Source organism: Brachionichthys hirsutus, chromosome 20 (assembly GCF_040956055.1).
Source record: "Brachionichthys hirsutus isolate HB-005 chromosome 20, CSIRO-AGI_Bhir_v1, whole genome shotgun sequence".
Classification (NCBI taxonomy): Eukaryota; Metazoa; Chordata; class Actinopteri; order Lophiiformes; family Brachionichthyidae; genus Brachionichthys; species Brachionichthys hirsutus.
The window spans coordinates 4,683,531-4,694,035 of NC_090916.1; the positions used below are offsets into that span (position 1 = coordinate 4,683,531).

Here is a 10,505-nt window from a genome sequence, read left to right on the forward strand (position 1 = left end):
AGGGGAATGAGCTGCTTGGCGGAGGTCTGCTCTCTGCGTGCTTTTCTAGTTATTATTAATATTATTCTCCTGATATCGGATGAACTCTATTGTTATTCATTGTACACACCTGCAGCCACATTCCAGTTGGAACCATGAGGGACCTGTGAAGGACACATCATCAAAATAAATACTTGAACCAGCCACCATAACTCCGAGGTAGCTGGAAAAACAATCAGTGCACAACTCTGGTTCTGACCTGGAGAGTGCATTGGGATGTGATTTGCACATAGTCCCCAACAACCAGTGCCTGTTAAAAGACAGGGCCAATAAACGACTGTCTTTTAACAGGCATAAGCCTCAATGATCCCTGACTCAAATTCAACATTTACGTTACTCCGAGTATACTGCATTAAGTATAGAAGTATAGTTTTGAGAGACCTAAGTTTAGGCCAATATAATCTAACTATCCGCTTCATCTTTAAGAAATGAGAGAGTCGTACCAATCTCCTCGCCTGATTCCTGGCCAAAAAGCAAACAAGCTAATTTCTCCAATGTCAAACTTCAGACCGGCAACGCAAAATAAATATTTCAAAGCAAAAAAAAAAAAAAGAATGCTGTTTGTATACATTTAAATTCATTTTCCACACCATCCGAAATGGCATTTTTAATGCTGGATTACCTCTTTTAAGAAGTAGCACATGGTGGATTCTCAGGGCAAAGAGTAACTCCAATGCTGCCTTTTGGAAAAAATAAATACAATTATTATCTCAAACGGTGGCTTCCTGTTGCTCCGGGCAACACTGGGAGCATTGGGCATCAGAGAGGAACCAAATGTGTTTGAAGCCAAAATGTTTCCTGTGTCATTAAAGAGCGGCCGCGGCGACGCTCCCCTCGGCTCTGCTACTTGGACATTTCCTCTGTGTTCTAAGAGCCTTTTAGGATTATGCAACATCAAATGGTTCTTAAGGTCTGGCGGAGCAGCTGGGAGGGATGTGACAAATGCAGACATACTCTTATGATAGATGGATGCGGACACACAACCCCTCCTTATCTCACATCACCCTAACCTTATCTGTCTGTGTGTGTGTGTGAAAAAGACACAGACATCTGTCAGGGTGTAGATGAGCCTGCATCTGACAGCAAACGAGCCAAGAGATAATGGACGGGTTTAGTGTTCTCTGTGAAATTGGGCCGGCGATGATTTTAGTGAGCCGGTGGGGAGCGCTTCTAGATCAACCCTCTGCCTCCCTCTTTCACTCCAGCTCTCTCGTCTCTCGCCCCTCCCTCACTGCCTCCCCCCTCGAGATGCCTCCTTTCCCTCAGTCTCGCAGTCTCTCAGCACTATCTTATCGACTGACACAAATACAACTGTGTGCATTTTTTGGTGTGTGTGTGTGTGTGTGTGTGCGTGCGTGTGGGCTGTGTGTTTTCGCTCCGCACGGACCGTCTCCCGCATGAACTGCAAATGGGTTTCACAAACACTTATCAGAACTGACTTCCTATCTCTTGCAGAGTGAAAAATAATATTACTTGTGCCAAAAATATTCTCTGGTAGCTGCGTATTGCGATGCGTCTCTGCAGCTTTATCAGTTTTCCCTTTGTCTTTAATATATCTGTCTCCTGAGCAGCATATGGACAGAGACACTGGGGGGGGGGCAAAATCGAGCTCCTCACATGATGCAGTGCATTATTTATGAAGCCTCATTCTGTATTTAAATGGTCAGTTCGTCCAAATGCTCTGAAGCCCAGTGTTTGAGGCATCTCTCTGTGCCTCTGCCTCGACGCGATGGAGGTGAAAGAAAGTTTCACTGACTGGTGGAGAGTTTTCAGGGAGCGAGTTCTTTAAATACCAAATTATTGATGACGTTCTCATCTCGGCCTCTGTTTAAATTAAGATGACATGAACGACTTTACCGTGTTTTAAACGGATATGTTAGAATGCCAACATCAACATTAGATTTACGGGTTATTTTTTAAGTCGTAATTTATCATTGCCCTTCACTCGTCTCCTGACAGCATTATTCCTTCCTCTACTGGAAGTAATGCTTGGTTTGAAGAATCCTTTTCCTTACAGAGCGGATCCTGGCATTGGATTTGTTTTCGCATCGTTCACATTGCGAGACTGCTTTTCATTGTTTTATTGCGTCACGGACTTCTTTTTAAATGTTAACGTTAAAGTTAAAGTTCCCCCTCTTCTAATTTCTAACAACATCTAGATAAAACCCAGTACTGATTGTGGAGGATGAGTGAAGAGATGCTGATGATGCTCACTTAAAGCTTGTAGAAATAAAGAGCCGGAAATTATCTGCTCTGTCAGATAGGGGGGGGGTGCTTTCTTTAATATAGGGAAAGCGACCTTTTAAAAACACACTTACAGAGTCATTATTGCACACAGTGTATCTGATGCCTCCATCGACTGGCCGGCTCCAGGGACCCAGAGAGCGGGATGTCGTACATCCAGACTGCTGTATCGGGAAATTGACAGCAGCAGGATGTTTCGTTCAGTGATGCATCAACCAAATGTCCGCGTTGATGAAGAGCTCCAATCTGCAGGTGGGGAAGAGAGAGCTTAAAGTAGCACGACGAGAGGGGAAGAAGAGTTTCACAGGCTTCTACATAATTCTGGCGTTAACGGCGTCAGCCTGTCTCCGCTGCTCAGGGTGTTTCTTTTAAAAGGCTCCTGTTGGTTCCCACAGCGACGCAAAAGGGTGTCAGTGGAAGAATGAAAAAGTTTCTGCTGCTCCAGTTACCTAATTTCCATCTCTGAGCTCCCCGCTGCAGGAACTGATGCTTCTTTGGTCCCGTTTCCTCCTGCCTGTGTTCTCTGCCGAGACGGGATACCCAGTGTTTCACCCTCTTCTTTTTCTGGAAGGGGAACATTGAGATTATTCTGTTTGTCTTCTTCATCCTGCTTCTTGCGCGCACGTTTCCATGGCGATGTGATGCTGTGGCTTTGTGGCGATCACTTGTTATCGCTGGAACTGTAATCTAATGTAGATCTGTACAGTGTACAGCACTGGTATAATTGAGGGAGCTATAATGTGTGTGTGTGTGTGTGTGTGTGTTTGTGTGTTTGTGTGTGTGTGTGTGCGTGTGTGTGTTATCTCTCTGGTAGTTTATAGACTCAGATATCTTGCCGTGTTGATGCAGGAGGATGTGAGGGAACCGCAATGTGTTTGTTTAAACAGCAGCCACCAATTTCATCGTGGCAGTGTTTGAGTGCCTTTTCGCTTGCTTGCTGTCCTTGACCCCGACCCCCCCCCCCACACACACACACACACACCCGAGGGTCCCGGTCTCTGCCACTAAGCTGCTTTATCACTGTGAAAGGCTGCGTCAGCCCGTGTTCCCCTACAGGCACAGTTGTACTTCTGTCGCCGCTGCCGTGTTAAAACCTTGCTTCACTGTTTTTTCTCCCCCCCCCCGCCCCCGCCCCCGCCCAGCCCCTCCCCTTCATTCATTTTTGATGTAGAACGTGGTCAGTTGTGGATTCTTGGCTGCTGCTCTCTTTACCCCCCCTAGAGCTGCAAAACCAGACAAAATCCCTTGTTAGGCTTCAGGAATGGCGAGGTTGGTCCAGAATATGAGCGTTTTCAGCTGACGCCGGCGATACTTGTGCATTCTTTACTGCGCCGCTGCATTGTTTAAGCAGAAAGGGCTCATTTCCTGTGTCGACCCGGGGGGGTACAAGCTGAAGCAAAGTGCTGTAGAGGAGCGCCTTGAGACATGCCATACGAGGATGCGATGCATCTGCGCGGTAGTTCTCCGAGCGCTCCATCCCGCTGCTTGATGTGGGGTCCATGAGAGAGGGGGGGGGGGGGGGGGGGAGTGGTGGTGGGGGTGTGGGGGGGGGGGGCTTTTTCCTCTGAGAGCATCCTGTTTTGATTCCGCCTCAGGCACCAAGCAGGTAGGGGGAAAAAGCTTTCTGTGTTCATGAGGGGTAACACAAAACACCACGTACACATGCTTAGTGCCGCCACACACACACACACACACACACCCATAGGTGGGCGGTGTGTGTGCGTGTGAATGAGATAGAGTTAACAAGACAAAAATGAACACGTCAAGCAGAAATTGGGGTGAGCACACGATAGAATGCCAAGGCAGAAGTTCAGCGCTGGATAACAATCTGTGGTTTATGGTCCGCATTCATGCTCCCCAGAGGATTGACCTCAGATAACCGTCGGTGATCCTCGAGCGCCAGCATCCGGTTGGTGATCGCAAGGTTTGATAGGCTTTATTGATAATGAGCAAATGTTATCAGGCTAACATACAAAGATGATGCGAACATGCCTAATGTCGGCACGGTAGCATTGTCAGTGCTAACATCTATGAGTTAGCATTAGCATCCGAGTGCAGCGTCTTGGCGCTGCCCGTGTAGAATCACAGGCTTATAAAGGATACAGACTCTCAAAACGCTGTCTGGCCATTTCCCGCGCATAAACTGATGTTGCAAGTGCGAATGCGTCGTCTCGTGCACACTTCAAACCAGACGCGCACGGAGGTTTAGAGGGTTATAGCTGCCGGTAATGTGACAAGGAGAAGATTAAAGATTAAAGATGAGGGGAGAGAAGGGGGGGGGGGGGGGGGTTGTGTTGTTTTTCATGTTGTTATCCATGCAGTTCCACCACCGCACGGCGTCACTCTTCTTGCTACCCATCAGGTTTCTATGGTGGTTCCAGACGAAGGCCTTTCTGTGTATCCTTTTGTGGCTCACACTTGTGGGCGTGGCTAGTGAAAATTGCACGTATGCACGATGAATGTTTCCGTGCGCGCGCACACAGGCTCGGCCATAAATCTGCACCGGTTTGTGACTCCGAGTGTTGTTGTTACCCAACATAATGAGATGAAGTGTGGCAACTCTTTCACTGTCGCAGCAGAATCGGCTCTCGCCTCCAGAGGTGACCTGTTAATTAAACATGTAGGACTCTGAGCAGCTGAAGGGAAAGGCTGGAAGTTGTGTGTGTGTGTGGGGGGGGGGGGGGCTCCATCATCTTTGAGCTTTTTGGGCTTCCAGCACCGTCATTAAGGCGTCAGACATTCCTCCTCCTGATGCCCGTCTCCGATGAGGGATGTCTGTCCATTGTGGCAGGAAACGGCGAGGACGGCGGCTCACGGCCAAGTGTCTGTGCATTATTCATGCTGCTTGTAAATTGGCCGGCTGCAGTGTGCTCAAGAGGAATTGCTGTACGTTTGAAATACACTTCTTCTTCCCACACAGCAGGGCCGGAGCTCGCAAGCCGCAGGTTTCCAATGGCATCATTTCACACAAGCCACGGTTTCATTTAGCTTCCGATCATCTGTAATGCTGCAGTAGCGCCGCTCCAGTTTTCCTCCTTGCGCTGTGTACTGTATCAGATCGCATTGTACAGTATGCAGCATTCAACCTGTGTGCTCATATATTTCTAATACTTGCTTTTCTTGACTTTTTTTACAAAGTGAATCTATGGATGTGCCCTGGAGGCGTAATGCAATTGTGAATTATTAAGACTTAGGTAACTCTTTCATATTGCTGCCAAGCCTAAAACATATTTTTTGAACAGAACACAATAAAGCCACAGGGATTTATCAGCTCGGTTTTTTTTCCACCCTCATTGGTTTGCCATCCATTCATTTTGTTCCCAAAGCAATGCTGGAAAATGGCACATCTGTAAAGTATTAAGGGGGATCTTGATGATTTTTATTTATTTATCTGCATGCAGCCTGCAGACCTCATGGAAAAAAAACAAGTGATGTTGTTATATTGGTGGAACTCTTACCTTGTGCATGTAATGTTCAAACACTTTCTCTGTATTTGCTTACAACAATTCTCTTTTCTGTCTTTCTATATCTTTAGATAACAAATATGCCCCTGCAGTGAGTCTAAATGGCTTTATATTCATCCTGGGAGGAGCCTATGCTCGCGCCACCACTATCTACGACCCAGACAAAGGCAACATCAAGGCCGGTCCCAACATGAATCACTCTCGGCAGTTCTGCAGGTGAGAGATTATTAAAGCAGCAGCGCCACGCGGCAAGTCGCAGTCCTGCGTGTGGCGTTTGAAAGATTTCTCAAAAGCTTAAAAACATCTGTTTATGTGGCGAAGATACACTTTTTCCACAGCCTCGGAAAATTGGTGAAAGTCAAGCTTATTAGTAATCTGTCAGTCTTGGTGCCATAAGAAGGTAAACAGTTGCACGGGGAAAATGTAAATTCAGGCCAGTTAATTAAACGTTGAACAAAGCCAGTAGCGGGCTGACAGCATTTCCAACACAAGCGCACCAAGGCTGGGAAAAACGAAGCACCATGCAGGGGGAAAGTATCCTGATGAGTAACGCTGCTGTCTGTCATGCTGGGAGAAACAAAAGAAATCTGGAAAACACAGACGCCGTTTGTCTCGTTGCACGCAGCCGGTCGATTGGAAGTCTTAAAAAAAGAACAAGAAACGCTGGCCCACACTTGCGACTTTTATTTGTGGATACATGACGGCTTGATATAAATGGAGATAAACGAACAGTGGGATCACATCCTAATATCCCATTCTGCTCACTGAGGTTTGCACTTTACCGGATAATGAACCCACTGTTATTTCCTTTCTTTCTTTCTTTCTTTCTTTCTTTCTTTCTTGTTTTTTTTAGGCCCGAGCCCCTTTTTTCTTGCCAAAGCTTAGAAAGAAAAAGCAGCGTGCGCGAAATCCATTTGGGAGGCAATTACAAACAGTGATCTTATGTGCGGAATGCATAACATAAATCATGCTGTCAGAGTTATTGATAAGCTGCAGCAGCACACGCCAGGCAGCTGTTCTGCTACATTTAACTAAGTCTGACACACAAGAGAGGAGGACGGAGCGAAAACAACAAACTCGCACAAGAGCTTCCAGAGGAAGCGCTCAGAAGCAGCATCCAGTCCAGCAGGTCATCGTGCAGGAGAGCTGATATCCTCTCCTTCGGCGGGCCTGCGCCTTCCCTCTTCTTATTAGGAGGAGCAGCTCCAGGCTTTCGCCCAGCGCTCTCCTTTCCGTTTTGGATCCGCTGTGCAGCTTTTCTCTCAGAGTAGATTTTGGCTTTATATCATAATCTCTTTTTTTTATGTATTTATTTGTGCAATAGGGCCTGCACGTTGCTCGTTCTCTGTGCCGCGCGTGTGCGTTTGAGCGTGCACCTTATGTAAATGCACATCGTTCCAAAGCCCAATAGGAGCACAAAGCCGTAATCAGCTTACAGCCCAAATTTAATCCTCTCTGCACACAAACTCCTGTTTCTGTTTCTCATATCAAATGAGCACATTTGTACTGATCTTTGCTATTAGTTTTCTCCCTTGCCCTCCAGAAGGAAAGTAATCTGTACCCCCCCCATCTTACAAGTAGATTTTTTTTAGGCATGTTAAGAGCATGCGTGAAGGATGTGAAACATCTCCGGCATGGCCCCCAGCGTGACAAATCAGCATGTTCATGAAGATGCTGTCTCCTGTCTGGCTTTGTTGTTGCGTCACGATGAACAATAAGAACAATACTCCTGGCTGCTGTGAGTCATTGCTAATATCAAAGCCACATTAGCTCATGTTTGCTTGCACCCATATATCTTCCTGACACAGATTCTTTCTCACTATTTCATCACTATTGTTAGTGATAAGTTAGTGCTTTTAATTTGAAGCAGGAGGAAATGTTGGGTTTGCTCGTGCTTAAACGGTTGTGACGCAGCCGTAGAGCGAATAGGCCGTTTAAACTTGGATCAGGAATGATGATGAACTCGGGAATTGTAAGTCTTCCCAGGACTTTGAAATAAAGGCTTTATCATATCTTCCTGCAGCCAACATTTAAATAAATGTTGCGTGATTTTGCCCACATCTGTACAATGATCAGGTTCTTTAATCAACATCAAATTTTAGAAAGATCTTTCTTCGTTGAGCACAGAAAAACATCGGATATCTCACTTCAATGTTGTTTAGGTTGCTATTGGGTGGATGTATGGTTAACTACACAATTTAAATTTGTACAAAGGCCATGGGTGAGGAAATAAAACAGCCATAAATGTTCTAATAGAAAACACAAAATCTTTATTTTATCTTCTCAAAGTGACACGGACGACTTTGAGATGAATCCGGGACTGTGTCTTGTCTCTGCAGTGCTGTGATCCTGGACGGAAAGATTTACGCTACGGGAGGGATTGTGAGCAGTGAAGGTCCGTCGCTCGGCAACATGGAGACCTTTGACCCTTGCACCAACACTTGGACCCTCCTGCAGTCAATGCCCTGCCCGCTTTTCAGACATGGCTGCGTGGTGATCAAAAAGTACATTCAGAGTTGCTGAAGGCAAGCTGATCGCGGCGGGTCGAGGCCAAACACCAGCTGAGCTCCAGGCTGTGGGACAATAAGCAGTGGCAGCGCAGGCCGGCCGGTCACCTCTGGACTAGAAGCCAGCGTTAATCCACCCTGTTACCACACCCTAGAAAAGCCCTGTGCAGAATGTACTCATTTCCAGCTACTCCGCCATGTCAGGTGGCAATGCCTAACCTTCAGTACTGTATGTGTCATCCTAGTAGTTCATCCCGTCATTCGACAGGCACAGGGGACCCTCTTAGTAAGTTACAATGGACTCAGTTTTCCACCGAGTCCTCGCTACTTCAGTTCCGTGTTCTCTAGGTTTACGTAATCTCACCACCTCCCAGTTTCTGTACCAGTTCAATGAACGGCATCACGGGGTCTAGATTTTTTCTGAGAAATTTAAAGTTTTATTTTTGGTGTATGCTTGTTTCAGGACAGACGTGAAAAGGAGATGAATCCACCAACTACTTTCTTCTTTCAGTTGATCCGCCATATTTTCCGCTCTCGCCGCTGAATCAGGATTTGAAATTTTTAACGTGTGAATTTCAGAAACAGATTCTGAACTCTGTGTAACCTGGTACCTTAATGACTTTCTAAGCTTAGGAAAAACCGTAACATCTGTATCAGGAAGGGTTTGAAGCAAGAGCGTGCATTTTTTGTGTTTCTCTCAAGTGTTTCTCGCCTGATTGCGATATCATCTGGAGGTTGTGAGGCTTGGTTTTCCCCTCAGATTCATAATCTTTGGGACAACGAGAGCATGGAGAGCGAGGAGGGGGGGGGTTCCTCCTTTGGCTGGCCTCTGCTCCGATGTTGAAGTTGGGACAGTTCCTCCGGAAAAAAAGCACAATTACCACCTGTGACTGTTATCTGTCAAGCCATGTTCTGTCTTTCATCAGTCTCCACCCTTCATTTTCTTTGATACAAATGTGTTTCATTGCGACCCACAAAGCCACAGTTTGTGGGTCGGTATTCTGTAAATACAGGAAGGAAATATGTATATTTTAAAACCTGAAGGCAATTCTGTATAAATGTTTTTAGAAAAAGAAAGAACCGATAGGCTGGATTCAAAAAAGGTGTCTGTAAATCTGTACCCAGAAAGGAGGAATTAACAGTTATTATTGAAACCTAATACATATGCCAGAAAATGAACAGTGTTGTGTCTTTTTTCACAAACTGTGTAATGAAGTGTATAATGAGTGTTTTTAAAAGCATGCAACTCAATACAGGTAATTTGCATGTTAAGATTTTCACGGCCTTCTGATTCCTGCATATAAAACACTCATTTGTGATTTTTGAGAACAAGAATTTCCAAATGTGCTTTTCATGTGTAAAATTTGTGTACGGTAGTGAATCCAAGTTCTTATTTTTCAGTAAATCAACACTTAAAATTATACAGTTTGAACCTTTATTCAAGTGTATCACAGCAGTTAATTTGAGAAATACAGTAAATGTTTCATTTCAAATATAACTTACACTAACATAACAGTTGCAAACAGGTGTGTTAAAATACACAAATGAACATAAGGAACAAAGCTATGAAAAATCTTGGCTAAAACTTAAAAACAGGGACGAACAAAGTAATTCAGGATAGAACAAACCCTCTGCTTCTGCTATACTGGACCAAGTAGTCTCAACTACCAGACAAAAATTGGTTGTTAGTCCAAACTGGCTACAATTCATAATAAGAAAGGAAGTTCACAATGTATGACATTTAACTACCCATATTTTATTTCCACATGTGGTTTTAAATTAATAATAATAAAAAAAAAAGAAATACTTTTGGCAGAAAGTGGGAGACAAAGTTAAAAACAAAAATTCACTGTGGTCCTGTTTCTCTTCCTGGGTTGTGTTAAACAGAAATGTTCTCTTTATAAAAATCATTTCAATCCTAGCCTTCGTCTCGAGCGGTTTGCCACAGTCTGTAACCACTTGAATGACAAACACTGAAAATAAATAGAAAAATTGAAAGGGCATGTTATCGTTTGTTTGAACCTGAGAAACGTGTAAATCCTTTAATCCCACGCCAAATAAACCTGCTACACAGACGCTACGCAGTTCAGCAAAGTTGCTCAAATGGAAACAACACACTTCCAAATTTAAGTACAAAAACACAATTGACTGAATATTCGGCATGAAACATGTTTAACAATAAATAATTCAAAATCATGAGATGAACATTTGAAAAAAAAAAGGAAGAAGCCCTAAAGAGACAGAAAACACA

The 10,505-nt window shown here is 44.7% G+C and overlaps 1 protein-coding gene across 1 annotated transcript in view; it reads left to right on the top strand.

Annotated features, from left to right (window-relative positions):
• Positions 1–9,420, top strand: part of LOC137909156 (kelch-like protein 29) — a 115,891-nt gene extending 106,471 nt beyond the window's left edge. Inside the window, exons 12-13 of the mRNA XM_068753585.1 lie at positions 5,819–5,963; positions 8,087–9,420. Of these exons, the coding sequence (XP_068609686.1) occupies positions 5,819–5,963; positions 8,087–8,270 (329 nt within the window). The 3' untranslated portion in view covers positions 8,271–9,420. The remainder of the gene's footprint in view (positions 1–5,818; positions 5,964–8,086) is intronic.
• The last annotated feature ends 1,085 nt before the right edge of the window (positions 9,421–10,505 follow it).